Consider the following 25233-nt stretch of genomic DNA (forward strand, 5'->3'; position numbering starts at 1 on the left):
GTATTCTCAAACTCCCATCAGGCTGTCACACCAAATATTTTTCTACGTGGTTGCTGTCTGACTTGTGGCTTATTTCCAACATTCTTTATCTTTATTTAGCTTTTCTGTACAATTTCCTTTCTCTTAAAGGAAAGTTCCAATCAGCTCAAATGCAACCATGTTCTTGATACTGCAGCCCTGTCCTTTTGTCTTGTTTTAATCACTCTCCTGCTCTTCTTCCTGGTGGAATGAGATGATATAGCCAGAGTTACCTCCATGGCTATCATTTGTATACCTGTTATCTCTCAGTTGACAAAAGATGCACTAGACAGGGAGCAGAAGTGAGTGGTGGTGCGCCTCTGGATTCCAGTGGGAAAGGGTGGAATTTATTGAGCCACTTAATTCTTCACGAATCTTAATGTTATTTATTTCCAATTTGCAAAAGGGAATGGCACACAAAGGTGCTTTCGAAAAATGCTTCATTTCATTTCATCATCTTTAAAGAGACTCTCCTTTCCTCCTTACAGGTAGAATTTGAATGCATTAATTCCAAGAAACAAAAGAAGAAAAAGACGTACAAGAATTCTGGAATAATTGTTGTTAAATCTTGCAAGGTAACATTTACCTCTTGATATGTTGCCACTTCTCGTTCAGAATCCAATTGCAGGCTAAAATGAGCAAGAACCATCAGATTTAAACACCTCTGAGCTCACTAATTATGGGAATGATTTGTGAATGTTGCCTGCAATAGTGTGACCCATGATTCAAATAATGTGTAAATTAACTCATTATTACAAAAGATGATCGATTATTTTCAAATATGTAAGCAGGGCTATAAAACTGTCTAAGTTCCGACTTCATTTATTTCAGATAACCAGAAATTATTCCTTCCTGGATTACATCCTTGGTGGTTGCCAACTGATGTTCACTGTGAGTAGAGGCTTCACAATCTTCTTTGATGTTCACTTGGAGTTTTTGTTAGCAGATTAATGTGTTGCTTCAGTTGGATCCTTGACATACCTTTTAAAAAAAATACCTAAACTGACTACAAGCCATGAAGTTCTACCTTTGCTCTTGCGCCATGGTTAGCATAGCAGTTTGCGCAATGCAGTCGCAGTACCAGCAACTGGGGTTCGAATCCCACTCTGCCTGTAAGGAGTTTGTACATTCTCCCTATGTCTGCGTGGGTTTTCCCCGGGGGCTCCAATTTCCTCCCACCCTTCAAAACGTACAGGGGATTGTAGGTTAATCGGGTGTAATTGAGCAGCACAGGCTCATGGGTCAAAAGGGCCTGTTACTGTGCTGTACATCTCACTTTAAAATTAAAAAAGTTTAGAGTTTGGTCCTTATTCTGGCTTCTGAGCAATTGATGAGTCTGCAAGATGGTGCTGAACAAGAAAATGTGCGAATCCTGGGGTCAAGTGCAATACACAAAAGGTCTGGAGAAACTCAACAGGTCACACAGCATCCACAGGAAGTAAAGGGTAACCCTTACTGCAAAGTGTAATTGTGTTATGGTTTACTGGGAGACGCTTGTGACCGTGTCTCCAGCCTACTCCTAGAGGCTGCATCTTGTGATCTCTTGGTTTCAGCCAACCTCTTGTTGCTTACCCCCTGTGTTCTATTGGCCCAAATCAAATACAAGGAGAGCAGACTCATCCGGAGCAAAACAGATCTGCACTAAATGTGCGCAAGTATAAAGTTGTAATTTTACCTTATTTTCCAACTTCAATTTTCCCATTACTGATAATATTAGGATTAATGATCACAATCAAATAAAATTATCATCCTCTTTAATAGAACCATAGAACCTCTTAGCAAAGAAACAGACACTTCTGCCCATCTAATCCATGCCAATTTTTCCACCTCATCTCATCGACCTGTACGGAGACCATGTACCTCCATTCCACTCCCAATTTTCTCTTAAACGTCTCTGTGATGTTTCTCTAGGACCTCTCACAACAGTGTCCTGGAAATTCTGGGCCAAATCTTAAGCAACACGTTAATCTAATTGTGGATGAATTTTAATTCGGCTTCCAAGTCGCATTGGATTTCAAAGCTTTCGACACTAACAAGGTGATCACCCAGGCCATGCCCTCTTCACTCTGCTACCATCGGGAGCCTGAAGACGAGCACTCAGCGGCACAAGGATAGCTTCTTGCCCCCCCCCCCCCACCCCCGCCATCAGATTCCTGAATGATCAATGAACCAAAGACATTGCCTTACTTTTCATGCTCTACTCTCTTTTTATATTTTTTTTAAATTAATTATCGTAATAATAAAGGGTGCAGTGCTAAATTTTTAGGTGTTGGAACTCACCAAAAACTGCGACAAGGAGGTGCTAGAGCCACCTCCTGAGTTGCCGGTGCCGCCTTCTGAATTGTCGGAGCAGTACCCCTGTGAGCTCCAGCAGCACTGCAGCCCTGGTTATAATATAAAGGTTTGCTCTATGACGCTGCCGCAGAACACCGAATTTCATGACTTGTTCATGACAATAAATTCTAATTTAGAAAAGAATAATTGCTGTTGTCGGCAACCAACGAGACACAGACCAAGATGCCAAAGAGGCCACAAAGGAAGAGAAAGAGAGCTTTCCAATTCACTTCAAACAGCAGGGAGGAAAATCAGCTGTTAATGTTTTTTTTCTCTCCAGTATTTCAAAGCGATGGCTGTCTTTCCCTATTAAGGACCATTTTACTTCTATTACCAACGCAACATTTCAAAAAGTCAATGTATTTGGTGTATCATAGAAATTTGGATGAAATTGGCTTGGGATTAGGTAGAGCTCGTAGGAAATAGCCATTCCCCGACAGTAATACGTGGCACCAATGTTTGCGTTTCCTAGACCATTCCGAGTCTTGCCAGGTGCAGACACCTTCCTTGGTTGAGGAGCTGTGAGTGGAGCTACACAAATAGGCAGAATGGTGTCAAGATGGGGAGGTGGGTTCCTATTTCCGTGCAACCTGCACCCCTTTGTGGTGCTGGTGGGGTGCTGATGTTGGGAAGTATCGGGTCAATTTTGCAAATGTGACCTAAAACTACCCAGAAATCTTCAGTACCTGGTTTCACACAAACAAATAATGATTTTCAGTTGACCTTTATGGAAGTAAGTAGGAATCGACTTCTGACCCTTTGTCCTTTTCAAATACTAAATGTGGAGGTTTCTCTTTGAATGGTTGGCTGGTGTAGATCTTTCTCATGGATGTGCCCAGGTGTTAAGTGCCCCAATTCTTCAGGGTGTGATGGACTGTATCCTTGAGGTGCCCTGGTCCTGTGGACCAGATGGTGGCTTGGCCAACTAGAAATCTATCACTCCCTCAACTCACAGGTAGAATGTGCCCACCAACATTCTAACCTTGTGGTCAATGCATGATGGATCATTGAATGTGCCAGTTGAAATATTAATGAAACAACATTTTAGGGGCTTCTTTTGCCCTTTGCAGCTCTTTTGTTGTCATATTTCCATCATTTCCACCCACGCCCCCAAATGCTCATACCCCCATCCTTCTAAAAGAATCTGCATTAGAATTTCAGTTCTGTGTCCCACTCCCATGTTCACATGTCTGTCCATGGCCTCATGTACTATCCTACCAAGACCAACTGTAAATTGGAGTAACAACACCCAAAATTTTTTTTCTGGGCGCTCTCCTTCTGGATGGCATTAATATCGACTTCTCTGGTTTCTGCTGACCTGCTCTCCTTTCCCCCTTACTTGTCTTCCCCTGTCTTCTTTCTCTCCGTTCTCCAGCCCCTTCCCTCTCCATTCACAGAGCCATCCATCCCTTCTCCCCTTGCTTGCTGGTGTGCCCTCCCTTATCCTCCTGCCTTTGGGACTGTGTTCCTCCCCTCACCCCTCTCCCCTTACCTTTTTATTTGGACACCTGCTGACATTTTTTCCAATGAAGGGCTGAAGCCTGATATATTGGTCATGAATATTTTTTTAATCTTTGTGACATAAAGTGCATTCTGACCTGCAGAGTTTCTCCAGCATGTTGGTTTTATTGTTTCTGCATTAGATGTGCTGTCAAGGTAAAACTGTACATGCGACAACACGAAGGAGATTTAATCTGTTGTGAAACATCCTGTGTTTTGTCAGAGAACTGAGGGTGAGTGTCATGCCACGAACTGCTTGGCCTCGTTCAAAGTCACTTTGTCATGGAGATGACAGCTTCAGCAGGGCAGTGTGAATTTTGGCCATCATTTATTTCCTTGAAGAGTAAAATAACCAGGTTCCACAAAATCTAAATGCAACATGGACTTCTGTGCTTGTCCATTTTGCAAGCTGCGGGAGTTCATGAAAATCTGGCTGTCTCTATAAACCCGTCAGGCTGAGAGGATTTTTTGCCTTTTTATAGCCCTCGATCTGCTGCCAAGGCTCATTAGAAATTCATAACTGGCGGTCTCATTCAAAAAGATGCTGTGCTTATAGTTAGAGATCACAGAAACGGCACTTTCTTTGCAAATTACCGAAGACTTCCTTCACAAGACTGTTGCCAGGGTGACTGTCATAACTTGCCATCGTTAGATAGGATGTTAAGCACGGAAACAGAACACTCGATACAAATCCTTTGGGTCAGTTGTGGTGTTCTGTTGCAGTTTCCTCCAATATCTCCTCATCCAACCTTGGCAACAAATTCTTCTGGAAAGTAAAGAGCTGCAGATGGTGGAATTCTGAAGTAAAAAAACACAACATTTTGTGGGGAACACAGCAGGTGAGGAAGAGAGAAACAGATTTTTGGTTTTCTTATTAAGAAAGGATATACTGGGACTGGAGGCAGTCCAGAAGAGATTCACTAGGCTCTCTGCAATATATTAAAGTGCTGGAGTAAACTTGTAGGTCATGCAACATCCATATAAAGCAAAAAGCAGCCTTCGGGAGTGCCTGAATCAAAAGGGGGAGGGGGATATGTAGAAGAAAGAGAGGAACACAGGCTAACAGGTAAAAGGCAATAGGTGGATACAGGTGAGAGGGTAGTAGAGAAGGGGCAGAACAGCTGGCGTAGCAGTTAGCACAACGTTGTTACAGTGACCGGGACTTACGTTTGAATCCCGTGCTCTCTGGAAGGAGTTCTCCCATTTGTTTCCACCATTCAAAAATGTATGGGGCGGGGGAGTATAGATTAATTGGCGCATTTGAGCTGCACAGTGGGCCGAAAGGGCTTATTACCCGACTGTATGTCTAAACTTAATTTAAAAGAAGCTGTTGGGATGGCAGAGGGCTGAGGAAGATAGCTATTTGATAGGAGAGGGAAGGGGATGGGGGGCTAGATGAAAGGAGACAGGGGTGAGAGAAAGAGAGAGACAACAGGAGGGGGTTAATGGAAATTGGAGGTTGATATTTTTGCTGTCTGGGTGGAGATGGCCAAGACTGAATAAAAGATGTTGTTCCTCAACTTAGGGGTACATGAGGCCTTTGACAGACATGCCAGTGTGGCAATGGGTGTGAAATTGAAGTGGCTGGCCTCTGGGAGTTCTGTGCTGTTGCAGCGGACAGAGCGAAAGTGCTCACCAACACGATCTTCCTGCCTGCATGCAGGCTCCCTGAGGTAGTAAATGACCTCTATAGAGTGCAAGTGTTGCTTCATTTGGAAGGACTGGTTTGGCCCCGGAGGGAGGTGAGAACGACCAAGTGGCCCATCCCCTCTATTCCATTCATATTTCAGCATATTGTTTTCTCCTGCAGATCTTTATCTAGATTTCACTGGAATTTCTCTTGTGGCCCCTGGTTTAAAGATGGAGCAAAAGGAAAGGGACCGTAGCCTAGAGTGGACTGGGCAGTTTTGTTCCCAGCAGTCAAGTCATGTCTCTGAAATCCACATTTCCATTTACATTTGTATCCAGTTCAGCTTCAAGAACACAATCCTTGTGATAAAGAGAAATGAGCTAAAGTGGAATTTGATTGAGTAAAATGGGTTATTACAGATGAATAGATCTTCCAATTTAAGTGAAAGGGCTTTTAAGATCAATGATGCATGAGCATGTGAGCTAAAATGAAGACATTAGGGAGAGACATACAATTTTCCCTAATGTCTTTAAATGCTTTCAGACTTGGCTCTCTTATTCTTGCAATGACCTCCAGTAATTTTTGGGAGCTCTACACACCATCATGAATCTTCAGTCATTGAAGCTATTGTGCATCCCTGCACAAAAGGTTCTCATGGACAACTGAAAAAGGTGGCCAACAAGGAGTCGTGTTCCAAGGTTCACCAAGGGCTGAGGTGTAACCTGTGGGAAGATGTGGCTAAAGAGCAGAATGCCAGGAGTGATGCTCAAAGGTCTAATCACAATGTAGGAAATTGTTTCATTATTTTGCACATGGGTAAGATCAGAGGAAACCGTATGCAAGTCAGTTCGTTCAACCAGCTGCACACTTCATCACTCAGTCAGTGCATCCTGCAGCCACCAACTTTGGTGTCCAATCATGGAAGGCACTTGTACACATGCACCCACGTCGTACTGGTTCATGCACACACACATGCACCCATGTGCCACTGATTCACGCACTCACGTGTGCCACTGGTTCATGCATACACACAATCACAGTAACAAACTTTGCTCTCCCTTCGAACAGAGCCAGACAGGCCCAGCCTACAGACAACCCTTACCTGCAGCAACACACTGGCCTGGCATGGCTTTGAGAACAGTGTTGGGCAATGTGAGTGTGAACACCCTAGAACCCACAGCAAAGGGATCAGAGAAGTTAAAGATGACTTTGTGCCCTACGTAACATCTTTCTCCAATTAGTCCCTTTACCCTGAGGATACAACATCCCTGTTGTTTAAAAAAAAGCCTGTGGAACATAGAACATTACAGCACAGTACAGGCCTTTCAGCTCACAAAGATGAGCTGACATACATAAACATAGATACTCAGGGTGTTGAAGAAGCACTTTAGCATGCTTGCCTTCATGGATCAGATCATTGAGTACAGGAGTTGGGATGTCATGTTACAATTCTACATGAGTCAGTAGCAGGTAAATTATTGGAATGTGTTCTAAGAGATTGAATGTACAAGTATTCAGATACCATTGACTGATTAGGGATAGTCAACATGGCTTTGTGCGTGGTAGATCATGTTTAACCAATCTTCTAGAGTCTTTTGAGGAGGTTACCAGGAAAATTGACAAAGGAAAGGTTGTGGATGCTGCCTACATGGACTTTTAGAAAGGCCTTTGACAAGGTCCCACATGGGAGGTTGGTCAGGAAGGTTCATACACTAGGTATAAATGGTGAAATAGTGAACTGGATTCGACAATGGCTGGATGAATGATTGCCTCTCAGACAGGAGGACTATGACTAGTGGTGTGCCTCGGGGATCATTCTTGTTTGTCACCTCTATCGATGATCTGGGCGATAATATGGTAAATTAGATCAGCAAGTTTGCAGATGACACTAAGATTGGAGGTATTGGTAAAGATTTTCAAAGCTTGCAGATGGATCTGGACCAACTGGAAAAATGGGCTGAAATGGCAGATGGAAGTTAATGCAGACGAGTGTGGGGTGTTGCATTTTGGAAGGACAAACCAAGAAAGAACATAAACTGAAGAGTGCAGTAGAACAGAGGGATCTGGGAATACAGGTACCTAGTTCCCCGAAATGGTTTCACAGGTATAGAGAGATTTTGGCATATTGGCCTTCATAAATCAAAGTAATGAATACTGGAATTGGGATGTTATAATAAAGATGTATACGATATTTGTGAGCCAAATTTGGAGTAATGTGTGTAGTTTTGGACACTTAACTACATAAAAAGGTAACAATAAGAAGAAAGAGTGCAGAGAAGATTTACTAGGATGTTGCCTGGACTTCAGGAACTGAATTACAGGGACAGATTAAACAGGTTCGAACTCTTTTCCCTGGAGTGTAGAAAAATGAGGAGAGATTTGATGGAGATATTTTAAATTATGAGGGGGATAGACAGTGTAAATGTAGGTCGGCTTTTTCCACTAAGGGTGGGTGAGATACAAACCAGCGGACATGGGTTAAGGGTGAAAGGGGAAAAGTTTAGAGGGAACATGAGGGGGAACTTCTTCACACAGAGAATGGTGGGAGTATGGAACAAGCTCCCAGCTGAAGTGGTAAATGTGGGCTCAGTTATAACATTTAAGAAGAATTTGGACAGGTAATGGATGGGAGAGGTATGGAGGGCGATGGACTGGGTGCAGGTCAGAGGGACCAGGCAGAATAATAGTGCAGCACAGATTTCAAAGACCAAAGGGTCTGTTTCTGTGCTATAATGTTCTATGTTTCTAAGAAGATGGTGAACCACACTTGGAGTATTGTACACAGTTGTGATCACGCAACTATAGATAAAAATGTCACTAAGCTGGAGACGGTGCAGAAAAGGTTCAGGAGAATGTTATGGAGACTGGAAACTTATGATAAAGTGGTGGGAGGGGTAGATTGAATGAGATATTTTCATACATTGAAGGAGACCGAGGGGTGACCTTAGAGGGGTATATAAAGTCATGAGGCTTATGGATAGGAAAAGGTCATGTCTAAATCACATGGCACTGTTGTCTAGATGGCATAGATCTAGGGCAGTGATTCTCAACCTTTTTCTTTCCACTCACATACCACTTTAAGTAATCTCTATGCCATTGGTGCTCTGTGATTAATAAGGGATTGCTTAAAGTGGTATGTGAGTGGAAAGAAAAACATTGAGAACCACTAATCTAGGGGGAAAGGGGAAAGATAAGATGGAACTGAGGGGCCTCCTTTTCATATGGAGGAGGGTGGGTGGGCAGAACGAGTTGCAATAGGAAGTGGTTGAGTGGGAACAAATGTGGAATTTAAAAGACATCTAGCTAGGTGCATCAATAGGAAAAGTTTGGAGGGATATGGGTCAAACACAGGCCAAAGTGACTAGCTTAAGTAATCAATTTGGTTAGCATTGACAAGATGAGCTGAAGGGCCTGTTTCCATGCTTTGAAACTCTGGCCCTGACAGAAAATATTGGTTCAGATACTTCATCTTCGCAACCATTTGAGCTGATGGTTGGTCATTTTGTGTAAGGTTATAGGTCTGAGGATTCTGCCATGTTCCCTCTGGTCAGCTGAGTGATACTCCGAAGATCCCTCAATTTGTACATTGGAGTTCGATAGAAGTTCGACGACCCTATTTGACCAATTTAGGGTAATAAGGCATGTACAGGGTTACTGTAGTGGTTATCACGATGCTCTTTCAGCGCCAGCCACCTGGGTTTGAACCCAGTACTGTCTTTAAGGAGTTTGTATCAGTGGATCAGGCCATTGAGTACAAGATGTGGGTTGTTATTTACAAGACATTGGTGTGGTTTCGCCTCTGTGTTTCTTTTTAATTGAATTTCTATATTCTACCTTTCAGACTTTGAAATTGTAATTAGTAAGAAAAATAAAGGGTTATGCATGAGTTTGGGCCAGATTAGATCGCTGTGAAGCAGATTTACATAGGTTGGCACAACACTGTTGGCTGAAGGGCCTGTACTCTGCTGTAATGATCTATAATTGTTTTGTCATTGGATGATGACTCTTGGAGGATTTAGATATTCAGATTGTGCCTTGTCAAAGTAGCACTCCTCAATTCAGATTCCAGCATCTTCAGTCTCCTGCCTGACTCCTCAGTTCATGTTTGAAGTACAAGATTTGATGATTAGCTTGAGTAGAGGAATGCATGTATTATTCAATAATAAACAGGGACTTTGGAGCTGCTATGCTCTTCAATGAAATATGGCCTTTTCAATAGCCATCAAAGTGGGAACAGACTGCCTCAGGCTCCTACTGTCCAGGTAGAGTGCTGAGCTGAAGTTCTGCTGCAGGGTTCTGGAGCATTGACAAGTTCTGTGCAAGTGTCCCACCAACACTTTGCTCACCCTTCTTGGTACGCAGCAATGAAAGGTCAGCCCTTGAGGAAATCGGCACATCTAAACCTCGCAGAGCAAGCAAGCCCTTTGTGGTCACGGTCATTGGAGGTGTGGAGGCCAATTGTGAAGCAGGGCAGACCTCTTGCACGCCACTGGCGAGGCTCATCAGTTTCCTGCATCTTGCAGAACAAACCCTTCCCACTGGAGGCCTGCAGAAGTAAAAACTGAGAATTTGTTTTCTGAACCACCTCCAGCACCTCCTTTCTGGACATTTGTTAAGCCTCACAAAACCTAAGTGTTTACATATAAATTTAGGGGTACAGCATGGTCCATGAATCAGTGCTGCCCAAATACACCCACATGACTAATTAACCTCCTAACCAGTATGTTTTTAGAACGTGATAAGAAACTGGAGCACCAGTTAAAACCCATGAAGTCTCTCCTCACAGATAATGGCCAGTTTGAACCCAGGTTGCTGATGTTGTAGTAGTATTGTGTTAACCACTACACTATGTGTATGCTTTATTTCTCCAAATTTTTCACACAGGGTCTTTGGACCTCTGTCAAATTTCAATGTAGATAGTTGTTCTTTACACAGCTGCTGGATTCCAGGGAATTATTGCCATTTTCCTGAAAGACAGTCTGTGTAAAAAGTTCAGAATGGGAATGAGGGTGCTATTCCAGTTCCATTATTTTACCCCATAAACCCCTAGTAAATTTCCAGGAACACCTGCAGTCTTAAGTTAATTACGGGCATTCCATGAATAACGGGCTAATGTATAGCATGTATTGATGTTACGTGTTGCAAGTCCTGCCTCTTTAATCACCACACTTCCGATATCCTGTCTAAACACATAAGGATACAGAGATTTCGAATGCTGAGACATCAGACATTCTTCAGACCATGCAAATTTTATCTAAGCAACATAATTGAGGGAAATTTGGAGTGTCACTCAGCTGACTGGGGGGTGGGGGGGGGGGTGGCGTGGCAGAATCCCCAGACCTCTCACATGGCACACAACGACCAAACATCAGCTCAAATTCTTCCCAAATGACTGTTAAAATGAAATACCTGAACCAATGTCTTTCTGTCAGGGCCACAGAGTTTCGCAGCATGGTAACAGGCCCTTCAGTCCATTTTGTCCGTGCTGACCAAATTGGTCTGTGTTTGACCCATATCCCTCCAAACTTTTCCTATTGATGCAACAGTCTAGATGTATCTTAAATGCCACATTTGTTCTCACTTCTGCAACTTCCTCTGGCGACCCCCTCCTCTGTGTGAAAGGGAGGCCTCTTCAATCTTTCTCCTTTTCCCCTGGGATTAAGATGATGACTATTTATTCTTAATCCCTAATGATTTTATATACCTCTTGGTCTCCTTCACTGGAGAGAAAATATCTCATTCAATCTAGCTATCACCTTTATCACAAGCTCTCCAGTCTCCGGAACATCCTCATTAAATTTTTGTGCACCCTCTCCAGTTTAATACTCCAAATGTGGGTGTAGAGTGCGTCGAAAGAACCAAAGACTTGTCAATCCAAACCAAGGCTTTTATTAACTAAAAGACTGGAGCCTATCACAAGTAGGTCGACCAGTCCAGACTGACCTGGTCTGGCTAGGAGCAATCCTTTAAGACCTGCCAGTAGGTGTGGCTACACTCTCAGCCAATCACAGTCATCCTACACTACCATCTGTACATATACACATTGGTGATATAATCTGTTCTATCACAGGGGTTTCACCAACTTCTTGTACACTCATAACATCACAGCTCCTGTACTCAGTGGCCTGATCCATGAAGGCATGCATACTAAACTGCTTTGTCAACACCCTGGGTATCTGTGTTTCCATTTTCAAGGAACTATGTACCTGTACCACTCGATCTCTTTATTCAATAGCACTCCGTAGGGCCCTACTATTGGCTCTGCAAGTTCTGCCTTGGTTAAACCTAAACATGGAACACCTTGTATTTTTCAGGGTTCATTTCCATCTGCCATTCCTTGGCACAGTTACTGCCCACTCTTCCTCTAACCTTACTGATCATGTTAATTTCATCCCTGTTGTTACATGGCACACCATTGTTCACAGTCCTTCGATGTAAACAGCAGCCCTCCACTCTCACTCTTCGACTCTAACCATCAAGCTAATTCTGTATCCAATTGGTCAACTCATCCTGGATTCCAGGTGATCTGACCTTTCAGGCTAACAGGAGTTCAGCAGGCAAAGGGTTTTGCCCACTATCCACTCCATTTTTCCTGCTTGATGGAGTTGAGATTTTATACCAATATATTCTACTTTTAATCAACCATTTGTCACAGTTTGCAAACGTTGGACTGCAACAACAGGCGAACAATGTTGTTGTTTCATCGCTTTCCTTCCTCACCCTTAATTCATACATTTAGCAATGCATCAATGAGGATTCAAGCAATTTCATTTGGATCAATTTGATTCAAATCAGTGCTGTGATCCATTAAACAACATTAACTCACTTAGAAGCATAAAGTGTAGCATGTTTCCTTTAATCTGATGAAGGCAACCTACTTTGTCATGATAAACAATATTACATGCATGCAGGTTTCTGGTCAATTTTAATTATTTGTTTTTTGGTGTCTAATTTTGAATAATTAGTTTTCCCATCTTAAGCTGGCTTCTGCTGCAGATATGAAACAAAGAAAGATGAACTTTTATTTGTCTAGCATGTATTCTCTTTGGCTTGGCTTCGCGGACGAAGATTTATGGAGGGGGTAGAAAGTCCACGTTAGCTGCAGGCTCGTTTGTGGCTGACAAGTCCGATGCGGGACAGGCAGACACGGTTGCAGCGGTTGCAGGGGAAAATTGGTTGGTTGGGGTTGGGTGTTGGGTTTTTCCTCCTTTGCCTTTTGTCAGTGAGGTGGGCTCTGCGGTCTTCTTCAAAGGAGGTTGCTGCCTGCCAAACTGTGAGGCGCCAAGATGCACAGTTTGAGGCGTTATCAGCCCACTGGCGGTGGTCAATGTGGCAGGCACCAAGAGCATGTATTACAACATCCAAAAATGCCTTGTAGTACAGAGGAGTGGAGTAGAGCTGTAACTTCACAGGACCCATGACCCAAGTTCAATCCTGACCTCCTGCGTTGTCTGTATGAGGTTTACACATTCTCCCTGTTACCAAATGGATGCCCCTACCCACCTGGGGCTCCAACATGCTGGGATGGGGTTGTGAGCTCCAATCCAGTGTTCCAGCACCGTCTAATTTGGCTGTTCTACATTTCCTAAATTATAGACTCATAAACATGAAAGAGAACAGGAGGGTAAACAGACATCACTTCTTCACTGCATTATGTTGCAGCGATAAGAAATATTTTACTGCACCTCACAGAGCAGTGACTGGTCAAGGGGTAAACCACTTGGCAACACAGGCAGTGAGGGTGCAAGGAATTTGCATTCCCTGAGGAGTGTTTCAAGCTTGTAATAGCTCCAAGTGATCGACAAGTACTTGTGTGCCCTGGGAGCAACAGCCAGGGAAGAGGGGGACAGGCACTGGGACATCCAGAGGGGAAATGCTCAACAATGGAAACAAAACAAAAATGCTAAAAAAGGACCAAAGATCTGGCCAGTGGGAATATAATCCTGCAGTAAGAAAAAGATCGCTCTAACAGGCTATATTTATCGGTTTTTGCAGGTTTGACATTACTTCGTATTAAAAAAATCTTTTGATGGTTGTAAATATCTTCCAATAACAGAATTATATTTATTGTCAGGAGCTTATATTCATACACATTTGAGTAGCAAGAGATACTGGAAGATAAAGATGGTTTCTATGGTGATGGGGATGGTGTGAAATGATTTGTTCTGTACTTTCTGTGCTGATAAATTCTAGTCTTTGTACAGTGGAAACATTGAATACTCTGCCCTTTGCCCTGCGGCTAACAATTTACATTTGACAATCAATGCTTCATATCCATTACTCTCCTCTGCTGAAGAACTTCACTTTCAGGACAAGGGATTGGGGGCAAGTGATGTAGATAAATGCTTTCTCTTCCATTCCTGAAAGGTGAGCCTTGAATTGTAGTTACTTCAAAGCATCTTCGCAGCCTAGAGGCAGTACACAGATTTTTTTTATATGTATTTTGCTGGGAGCATTCCCTGCCTCCAGGATTTTCATGCTGGGGCGTCAGTATTAGACTAAAATTTACAGTAAACAAAAAGTTATTTACAGCAAAATAAAAGACAAGAGTGAAGCCATGTCAGCTAAGTTTCCATTTCTATTTTTGGGGGGAGCTCTTTCCTGGTGTCATGATGCATGAATGTGATGTCACAGATATTGTTAAACACAACAGCCTTGTTTCTAACTTGTTAGTAATCTTCTTGTTCACTATCCCCTTCTTGCTTCCTGTAGTTACCTTTCCATTTTTTCTTTAACTTGTTTTCCTTTTGTCATAACTCCACCCCCCCCACCCCCATCCCCCATTTTTCCCTACGTCCGATTAGCACATGTTACAAAATCAATGGCATGACTTGAGGACACTGGTATTAGAACAAGGTCACATGTTCACTTTTCCCTCGGCCTCCAAAGTGTGATCCCATTGGATAGGAGAGCTTTGCAATGGTGAATCATTCAGTCTGTTCCTAGTCTTTAACTCTCAAAATTGACCTAGAAAAAGCTAGATATACTCAGTAGGGCAGGCTGTATCTGTGGCTGATATCATTGGGGGTTGAAGGCTTAAATTGATTGAAGGATCGTCAAGGGTCCTTTTGGATATATAAATGCTCTGTCTCAGTACATTTGAGAAAGACGCTACCTTTGGGGTTCCTGAATGATATTTGTGACTTGTGCATGACAAGTTTTGAGCATCAAAACTGATCAGCGGTGACAGAGCTAGATATGGGGCAGTCAACTGCTTCCTATCCTGGCAGGAATCCCCATCCATGGAAGTTGTAGGCCTTGTACAGCCATACCCCTTAAAGGGGCATGCACATTATTGCTGCAACTTAAAGTTGCACACAGTACTGGGGCCAGGCCCTTTGGCTCGCCCTGATTCTGTTGCTTATGACGCTACTCCCGTTTGATTCTCTCCACTGTGTGGTGCTGAGGAGTGGCAGCAGCTAACCGCAGAGAGGGGGAAGGAGGGTGTGGCAAGATTCACTAAAATGGAGGAGGAGAGGATGGTGGAAGAGAGAGGCAGGAGGGGCAATATAGTGGGTACAAGGGGGCCACAAAACCTGAGGCATTCCTGGCAGGAAGTTGATCCCTCCAGGGAGTGAAGCTACCTACTCTGCCAACGTTTTGGGGAAGTGTGCAATGCTGGAAAATCGTTATCCTCTGGGTTTGAGCCCTGCTTGGTTCGACAGCTTGGGCAGTTAGCAGCAAACTCTGATATGTGGTTGGGATCAGCAATGGTAGCCTGAAGTGACCTTGAGGCTGTGAAGTTGAGAGAGATGGTATCATTTCAACCATGATGGTAGATCGGAGATGTGAGCAATTGTGCAAAGTCATCGGAGGTCCCACATCTCATTGAGGGATATATCTGTGTGGTGGCCCTCAGATGACTGAGATATGAGTGCGGCTTCCTGTGAAGGCTCAGTGAATAAGGCTCAGACCCCTATCCTTCCTCCTCTCCCTATAACTCAGATCTGAACCTTTCATCTCTATGTCATCCAGCGAGGTAAGTGCTGGATGTGGGCAGCTACCCCAGTGGTAGTAGATCCCTGAACAGAAAGGTAATGGTGGCTCAGTTCATTGTGAGCCACGTGTGGAGTCAGCACTGTGGAGCAGGCAGGCAATGACTGGGTATGAATGTAGAAGTGTGCAACACAGGAACAGTCTGTTTGCTCCACTAGTCATGATTCCCATCTAAACTATTTCTCTATTCCCTGCTTGTCACATGTCTATCTAAAATCCCCTTAAATTAACCTGCTGTCACAGCTGCCTCACCTGGCAGTGGGTTCTTGATGCCTACCAACCTCTGCAAAAAAAAACAACTTGCCTTGTCAATCTCCTTTAAACGTTCCACCATCATGATAAATGTATACTTTTTTGTATTTGACATTTCTTCCTGGGTGGAAAACTTCGGACTATCTTCCCCATCTCTGCCTCTCATCATTTTATATACCCCTATCAGATCACCCCTCCTCCCCCAACATACTGGGGAATAAACAATATTTCCGAGTGACTGGACACAGACTGGAAGATCACTTTGTGGATTACCTCAGCTCCTCAATAGTGTTGATCTCCCAGTGGCCACCCTTTTCATTCCCCATCCCATTCACTTGAAGACATGTCTCTCCATGGTCTCATGCACTACCAGACTTATGAGACCACCCATAATTGGTGGAACTACACCTCATCTGCTGACTGGGCACCCTCCATCCGGATGTCAACTTCTCTAGCTTTCATTAAACCCTCCCACCCCCTCCCTCCTGCAGCCCCTGCTTCCCCCATCATCTCTCCTCCCTGTCTCCTTTCGCACAGACATGATAAATTCTACCTAGTCCCTTATCATTTCCAACTAACATCTTTTGTTGGGCTGGATTCCTCCCCCATTGTTTGAATTCTGAGACTTTTTGATATATCTAGCTTCCGCCTTATCAGATTTTTCCTTGATGAAGGCCTCAGATCCAAAATGTTGGCAGTGCATTTTCGATGGATGGTGAATAAACAAGCCAAGTTCCTCCACCATTTTGGTGTTTTTATTTCAATCACAGTGTCTGCAGCCTGTCATGTTTCAATAAATAATCCAAGTTTGTCCAATCTGTCCTTGTAGTTGATTTCAGGAAAATCTCAGCAAAATCAAGCATATCTGTCCTGCACCCTCTCCAAACTCTCCACATCCTTCTTGCAGTGTGGTGACAAAAATTGCACACAATTGTCTGAAAGTTGCCTGATAAAAATGTTTATTCAGATGTGATGGGACTTCTCAATATTAATATTCAATGCCTCTGTGGGTTCCTCAGACACTGATGTGTGATTGGACCTCTGAAAGCTGCTTTCTCCAAATAAGGAAGGACTATTAATTTTAAACTGAAGTTGAAAATAGAGTTGGAATGATCCAGAAACTGAGGGTTATAGGCAACCATTACCAAACAAGAGTTGAGGCCTGGGACAGATTAGCCATGATTACTTTGGGCAGTACAGTTATGATAGGACCAACAACCCAGATTCTAATCCGGATGGTCTGTAAGGAGTTTGTATGTTCTCCCTGTGACCTGCAAGTCTCTGAGGTATGATGCACGAGGCTGGTGGAGAAATTGTCCTCAACGCCCCTACCTGTAACTGGATTCTGGACTGAAGTTGACAGAAAGACCACCCTCAATTTGGGTGGGCAACAGAGCCTCAAGCCCCATCACGCTGAGCTCTAGTGCAACTCAGGGCTGTTTACTCAAGCTGTTACTGTTCACGCCTGCTGACTCACGACTGCGTGGCCAATTCAACCAGAATCATCAAGTTTGCGGATGACACAATGGTAGTTGGCCTCATCGGCTACTGTAGAGCGCGTCGAAAGAACCAAAGACTTGTCGATCCAAACCAAGGCTTTTATTAACTAAAAGACTGGAGCATATCACAAGTAGGTCGACCAGTCCAGAATGACCTGGTCTGGCTAGGAGCAATCTTTTAGGACCTGCCAGTAGGTGGGGCTACACTCTCAGCCAATCACAGACATCCTGCACTACCATCTGTACGTATACACATTGGTGATAGAATCTGTACTGTCACAGCTACGGTGATGAGTTGGCCTACAGATAGGAGGTTGAAAGGGTCGTAAAATGGAGCGAGAACAACAACCTGAGTCTCAATGTGGACAAGACAGAGGAGATGACTGGGGACTATGTCAACCATTCTTCACTACACATCAAGGGTTTTGTTGCGGAGAGAGTGGAGAGCACAAAGTTCCTTGGTGTGCACATAAAGGACAACCTATCCTGGACCCACAACACCTCTTCATTAGTCAGGAAGATACACCAGCACCTACATTTCCTCAAGAAGTTGAGGAGGGCAAGGCTTCCAATCCCCATCTTGACAACCTGTTACAGAAAAAACACAAATGCTGGAGGAACTCAGCAGGTCTGTCAGCATCCAGAGGGAGAAAAGATATATTACTGATGTTTTGGCCCCAAGTCCTTCCTGAAGGTATGAGTAAAAAAATCAGGGAGGTGCCTGAATGAAAAGGCAGGGGAGAAAAGAAGAAAGAGCAGGGGGGAGGAGTACAGAGTAACAGACAAAAGGTGTTAATGGGAGATGATAGAATAACCGGAGAGAGGAAAGGTGAGAATTGATTGGGGAGGGGGTTTGTGTTTGTCTCTATGAAAGGAGACTGAGGGAAAAGGAAAGAGACAGAGAGCTGGAGGAAAGGAGACGGTGAAGGATTGGAGGGGTGGGTATCTGAAACTGGAGAAGTCGATGTCACTGCCACCTGGCCAGAGGGTGCCCAGACGGGACATGAGGGGTTGCTCCTCCAGTTTGCGGGTGGCCTTAGTCTGGCAGCGCAGCTTTTACAGGAGCTCAATTGTTAGCATCCTGTCTGTCTGCATTGTTGTGCAGTATGGGAGCCACAAAGCTGATGCAGGGTGGCACGATTAGCCAGGCCAGGGGATAACTTCTTCCCACAGACTGTAAGGACTGATGAACAGCATCCTGTAACCGTGTAAATCTTCCCAAATATTTATTTATGTGGCCTTTACGTACCCTGTGTGCTTTTGTGTGTGCACCATGGTCTTGAGAGACTGTTTGGACGTGTTGTGTGTGTATATATACAGTAAGATGTTAATAAACAAACTTTTGTCAGGATTCTCCGGTTTCCTTCCACCCTCCAAAATTTACAGGGTTGACGTGGTAATTGGGTATAATTGGGCATTGTAGGTTTCATGGGCCGGAAAGGTTCATATCTTTAAAGTTAAAACCCTGGAGCAGCCTTGAAGGACTCGCTCCTATTTTCTGGTATTCTTTCCTGAGGTGCATTTTCTAGACCTGGCTCCTTGTGAATTTATAATGCAGTCATGAAAAGTTTATTTAAATCTAAGCTCTCTCCTGAAGTACTGAAGCGCAGAGTAAAATTGGTGCTGGTTTGTGCACGTGTTGTTGGCAAGTGTAAAATAAATTGGAAATTTGCAGCACTAAACATTTGAATTAATAGCACCAGTTGCAATCTGTGAGTTGTTACGAGCAAGACTCTCTGGGGGTCGCAGGCATTGGTTTGTTGCTTCCGAAGCTGTGAATTATCACTTTTCATTGTCTTCCCCCCCCAAAAAAAAAATTACCCCCTCTGCGTTCTTAGTGGCTAATCTTCCTCACCTTCAGGTGGGAAAAAATGTTGCCCATTGTTGCCAGAGCTGAAGCTGGAATATTGGCCATCCTCTCTGCACACCTGGTTTAATCTGTGTTACTGGTGCCAAGTAAGTGACTTCGGTCCATCCACTTGGAGCAGTGGAAAGCTATTTATTCAGCATTAATTCAACAGACGTCCCTACAAAACACAAGGCTGGAGGGTGATTCGATTGATAAATAGGGTGAAATATCAATGTGGGTAGACTAGAATAGGGTTTTAAGATTCAGATCAGCCTTTGTCCTAGTTACTGGCTGGAGGCCCAGTGGTCCACACCTGGTCCTAAGCTATTTGTGAGTTGGGCTGTAGCCCAGGCCTTTCAACCAACTGCACAGAGGACTGGTGAGGCAGGGCAGGGAGAGAGTGGGAGGAGCAGGCACTTAAGAGGGATGGAGGAGAAATGTAAGGTAACAATGCAAAAGAAGAAAAATGTTCTCTCACAAAATTTGCCTGTAAAGCTCTGTACACTTGGAGAATGCTTTCTAATGGACGGTTCGGAGGCTGCCCATGCTCAGAAACGACGGTGTGAGTCGTTGGGCTCTGTTGGCCTCTTGTCTTGCAGGTCTGAGCTCACTTCAGGCCTCCACTGAGGTCTCATGTCACCCCAAGCCTCTGTACTTGAACCTCGGAAGGATTGTTTGTGTGTCAGCTTGCCCGCCAAGGCATTGGCTGACCCAGTCCTTGTCAAGTGTGCACACAGGGCACTGTCTGGCAGAATTCATGGCATAGTAATTCAGTGCAGAGTCCTGCCTTGGAGACTAATTCAACATGTTGCAAGTGATTAGCTCCTTTGACAAATCAGTTGAGGGCCCTTTCTGGAATTAGGCACAGCTACCTTGAGTGGTGCACTTACCTACTGGACAAACGCTGTTTAATAACTCCCCTATATATAATGAGTAATAAGGCTGCAGAGAGGGTGAAATAAGTGTGGAATGGCACAAAAAAAATGAAGGTAATGATAGCAACCAGTTTTATTTTTGCTGCCCATTTTGTGTTAGCAACATGCCTTTGTTAACCCTAACCCTTGACCTCACCTCCCACACTCCCCATCCAACATGTCCTCCTCCATCATTTCCATCACCTTCTACATATCATACCCTCTCCTCTCCCGACCTTCTGCAGGGAGCCTCCATCTGTGATTCCCTCATCCACTCCTCCCTTCCCACTAATTTTCCCCCTTAATACCTACCCTAGTAACTGCAGGAAGTGCGACACTTATGCCCATACCTCCTCCCTCAGCACCATTCGGGGGCCCAAACAGTCCTTCCAAGTGAAGTAATGTTTCGCTTGTGAATCTGCAAGGGTCATCAACTGCATCCGGTGCTCCCGTCGTGGTCTCCTCTACATCGGAGAGATTGGATGCAGACTGTGTGATCACTTTGTTGAGCACCTTGGCTCTGTCCACTGTAATACCGGGGATTTACTTGCGACAACTCATTTCAATTCCCTGTTGCCATTCCTTTGCCGACATGTCTGTCCATGGTCTTGTGCACTGCCAGACTAAAACCACCTGCAAATTGGAGGAACAACGCTTCATCCTGCATCTGGGCACCTTCCAACCGGATGGCATTAACATCAACTTTTCTGGTTTACATTTGTACACACCCTGCCCCCATCACGTATCGCCATTTCTCCTTTCCTCATGCTCTACATTCACAGAACCACGCCTTCGCCTGATCAGTTCTCACCTTTCCTCTCCTGTCCTCCTATCTATGTCCAATTATCACCTTTCATCTGTTGTTCTGTTCTCCCCTCCCTGCTCTTTCATTCCTTCTCACCAGCCTATTCATTCAGGTGCCTGCCTTCTGTTTTCTCATACGTCAGTTGAGTATCTTTACCTCCTATTGGATACTGCGAGACCAGCTGAGGTCGTCAAACATTTCTATTTTTATTACAATCAAAGTGTCTGGAGACTTTTGTGTTTCACTCTTGGCATTGCTGTTTATGTTTTGTGAAGCTTGCAACTAGGTATGTGTGAGCTGCAGCGAGTTAAGGTTTCAGATTCAAGATTCCTTTATTGTCATGTAATAATACAGAAAATGTAATATTACATGAAATTTCCTTCTGCCTGTCATAAGGCAGACAGGGTCGCCATTAGTTTTCCTCGACGCCCCCTATAGAAAGAGAGGAAGAGAAGCAAAAGGGAGTCCCTTCAGGACACTGAGTATTCGTGGATTGGCTTCCAGAACTCCTGCAACTGCATAGATCCATTGGTAACCTGAGCTCCAGATCCAAAACTCCAGTACAATCAGGAAGCCTTCATTGCCTTAGTGCCCTTCAGAAGACCTTCCTGCCCTCAGCACCCTCCAATAGTCCCTCAACTGCAAATTCCAGGCTGCCCGCAGCCTGTGTGGGTCCCATCAGTTGCCCTGGACACTGTCCTGTAGGGTCCTTCAGCCAGTGAGCCCCTCACTGGTCCACTGCCCTTCCTCACCATCCTGTAGGTTTCTCTCCTCAGCTGCTGCTTCTCAATAGGGCCAGGTTGGGGGGGGGGGCGGTGGGGGGAGGAATGCATCCCTTTCTGGTGCCCTGTGCCTGTTCGATGCTTCCTCCAGAGTCTGCAACTTCTGGTGGCTGCTGCCGAGTACAGGCACTGCCATCTTGGGCACAGACCCCACGGTTGCAGGAATTTAATTAAGAACACCGTCAGCTCCTTGAACAAGCCATTTAAAACCTGTATGGAGACACCTGTATTAGGATTGGATGCAGAGCAACACTGTTCTCTGCTCCCCACACTTCCTGGTCCACACCCATGCAGCACTACCATTTTTAAATGGGTTAACCTTGATCAAACAATTTATATTTATCCATGCCTGGCCTTAAGTGCCTGACCAAGAAACAAATGATTTTTTTTTTAATTTAAATTTAGACATACACCTTTCAGCCCATGAGTCTGTCCCACCCAATTAGCCTACAACCCCTGGTAAATTTCGAAAGGTGGGAGGAAACTGGAGCCCCCAGGGAGAACCCATCCAGACACCATGGACAGCATGGGATTCGATCCCAGGTCCCAGTCACTCATGCTGTAAAAGTGTTGTGCTTACCGTTAGGCCAACCATCCGCCCTTCAGCAATATATTGTAAAATATTTACACGCTGCATTGGAAGTGATGGTGGTGGTGTGATGACCCTTTTTGTGTTCACAGGTAATTGCTGGTCTATCACAATAAATATATATGGAGGAAGTCGGTTGAGCTCTCTGCCCTTTTCAGTCAGAAATTAATTTACTTCTGAAGATCAACATTTTGTTTATTATTTATTATTCACTTGACTGGAGATGTAATTTTAGCATGCAATCCAGATAAATGCTTCCTTCCGTCTCTGCTGTCATGGTTTCCAGTTACCTCAAAATCACTTGGCAGAATGGAGATATTAAAATGGACATACTTGCTTAAAATTTTATTTTTGCTGGCAAAGTTTCTTTTATCCAGGAACAAAATACCCATCACTCAAGGTTAGAATGCTCCTGCATCACTTTGGCTGCTCTGTTTTTTTATCCCTCCTGTTCTTTAGTGCACTGTTGATTACATCAAAATAATTTTTTAACCTTCTAATTGCACCCATTTGCTGATAAAGGGCTCTCTCACTCTCCTTCATTTTGCCGTCTCCTGGAACATCCTGGCATTGCAACTCAATGGGCTTACAGGACCAAGGGAGCAGGAGAGGACCATGCCAGGTTTGGTTTCTCTGGTGGGTCTCTTCAGGAACGCAGTTAGGTTCAACTATGGTGAGGGTGAAAGAGGCAACAACTCCCGACATGATTCCACCATTTCCCGTCCTCTGTGCCCTCCGCCTGTCACAAATTCCTCCTTCACTCATCTCTTCCCACTAATCACACTCTTGGCACCAACTCCTGTGACTGCAGGAGATGCTTCACCTACACCCACACCACCTCCCTCACCACCATTCAGGGCTCCAAACAGTCCTTCCCAGTGAAGCAGCATTTCACTTGTGAATCTCCAGGGGTCATCTAATGCATCTGGTGCTCCTGCTGTGGTCTCCTCTACATTGGGCGTAGACTGGGAGAACACTTCAGCTCTGCCCATTGCAATGGCATGGATCTCCCAGTGGGCACCCATTTCAATTTGCAGACCCATTCCCTGGTGAAAGGTCCTGTCCATAGTCTCAGGATCTGCCAGGTTGGGAGAGCAGCCCCCTCAACTCCACCTAAACATCCTCCAACCAGATGGCATTGACTTTTCCAGTTCAGTTGCCCCATCTACCCCTAGGTTTCCTTTTTCCCCCTCTCTCTCTCCCCCCCCCCTTCCGTCTCCTTTGCCCCATTTACAGAGCCAGCCCTTATCAATTCACACCTTTCCTCTCTCCTATCTGCCTTTCCATATTTAATTATCTCCTATTGTCTGTTGGTGTGTATTGTTTCCCCTGCCACTTCATTTATTCGGACACCTGCCTGCTCTTTGTGAAACCTTGAAGGACTCCAGCTCAAAATGCAGGTTATGCATTATAGTTTTACTTCCCATGAATGCTGCAAGGCCTGCTAAGTTCCTCTAGCATTTCTGTGTTTGCTACAATCACAGCATCTGCAGACTTTTGTGTTTCACTCCAGTAATGGGAGAGTCCGGGACCAAAGGGCATAGCCTCAGAGTAAAAAAAATCATCCCTTTGTAACAGAGGTGAAGAGAGATTTCTTCAGCCAGAGGGTGGTGAATCACTGAGTACATTTAAAACAGAGATTGATAGGTTCTTGATTGGTAAGGTTGTTCAAGGTTATGGGGAAGAAAGCAGGAGAATGGGGTTGAGAGGAATATGACCGGCTATAAATCGAATGGCAGAGCAGACTCGAGTGCCAAGTTGTCTAATTCTGCTCCCTCATCATTATGGGGAAGAGGGAGACGGTGATAGCTGCCATGTTCCTTCATAGGGATGTGCAAGTCCTAGCTAGTAGGAGAGGCCAGGATGCTTGTCAGACCCACCATGCGAAAAACGTGGTACAGATGTAGACTATCAGTGACCTCCCTCTGACCGTGCGGGTTTCTCCTGGTTGCCCCCTTTTCCTCCAACAGGTCATTGCTAAGTTACTTGGACATTATAAATTATCTCTAGTACACAGATACGTGGTAGAATCAGGGAAGAGTTGAGAGGACTGCAGGGAGAATAAAATAGGATTACTGTTTAATGAATGTGTGACTAGATGCCTGGTAGTGCAGATTTCATTGGTGGGAGGCCTTTATCCAGACACTGTAACTGTGAAGAGACTATCATAATCATCTTTGGAATACTTTTGTTACCTCCTTTCTGATTCTACACCCAATTCCCAAGCAAGTGAGGAATGCAGAAAGTTTCCTGCCCTGACCAGAGGAGTCAGGGTGATCTGCACCTCGTGGTTTACACTGAAGAGTGGAGATCCTCACAGGAAAAGACATTTTATGTGAAGGTTGGAGACCTTCAGTGAGTTATTAAATACAAGACAGTTGTAGAAGTAAACCATTTCAGAAATGGAAACAGGGGTCTGTTCACTCCTGAATTATCATGGCTACTGATGATGTTCCGAAGCAGCCTGTGGGGAATGCATTACCTGAGTACCCACATCACCAAACTGATTTAATGCACCACCTGAGGCAAGTTTCCCAACTCTCCATCCTCCTCACACTTGTCTCATCTGTAAATAAGTCTGGCATGCGACACAGCCCTGAACTTATCCGTTGTAAGCTGGATCAGAGAACTTCCTTGGATCTGGTACCTCGCTGGTGCTTCCGATTTCAGGTCACACTTTCTCAACAGCAATATGAGGCATATGGGTGCCATGCCGTGCCCAACCCAGTGGTGCTGAAGCCATGGCATTGCTCAGGATTGCTTTCACTACAATCACACCATCAGGTGGGAGGAGTCACGAGATAGAGTAGTGGCTGGTAGGGTAATACCAGCCCTCTCCAGAAAAGAAGAAATAAAGTGAAGAAAAGACAAGTTTAATAAATACAAAATATAAGAAATAAAAGATAAAGTTGTAGAGAAAAGAAAGAGAATGGCACCCGAGAAGGAAAAAGTAAAAACAACGGAGGGAAAAAAAGAAGAAAAGACGCCGGAAAAGAAAGGAGAAGGCCTCACCTGCACGAAGAAACAGGGAGCCATGGTGGAGAAGAGCACCTGATCTCTGAGGT

The 25233-nt window shown here is 44.5% G+C and overlaps 1 protein-coding gene across 7 annotated transcripts in view; it reads left to right on the forward strand.

Moving 5' to 3' along the window:
• cpne2 (copine II) overlaps positions 1–25233 on the forward strand; it is a 313555-nt gene that overhangs the window by 94684 nt on the left and 193638 nt on the right. For all 7 annotated transcript variants that reach the window (XM_069901373.1, XM_069901376.1, XM_069901375.1 and 4 more), the window contains exons 9-10: positions 507–593; positions 850–909. In XM_069901373.1, coding sequence (XP_069757474.1) covers positions 507–593; positions 850–909 — 147 coding nt within the window. The remainder of the gene's footprint in view (positions 1–506; positions 594–849; positions 910–25233) is intronic.

The sequence above is a fragment of the Narcine bancroftii genome, chromosome 10 (assembly GCF_036971445.1).
Source record: "Narcine bancroftii isolate sNarBan1 chromosome 10, sNarBan1.hap1, whole genome shotgun sequence".
Classification (NCBI taxonomy): domain Eukaryota; kingdom Metazoa; phylum Chordata; class Chondrichthyes; order Torpediniformes; family Narcinidae; genus Narcine; species Narcine bancroftii.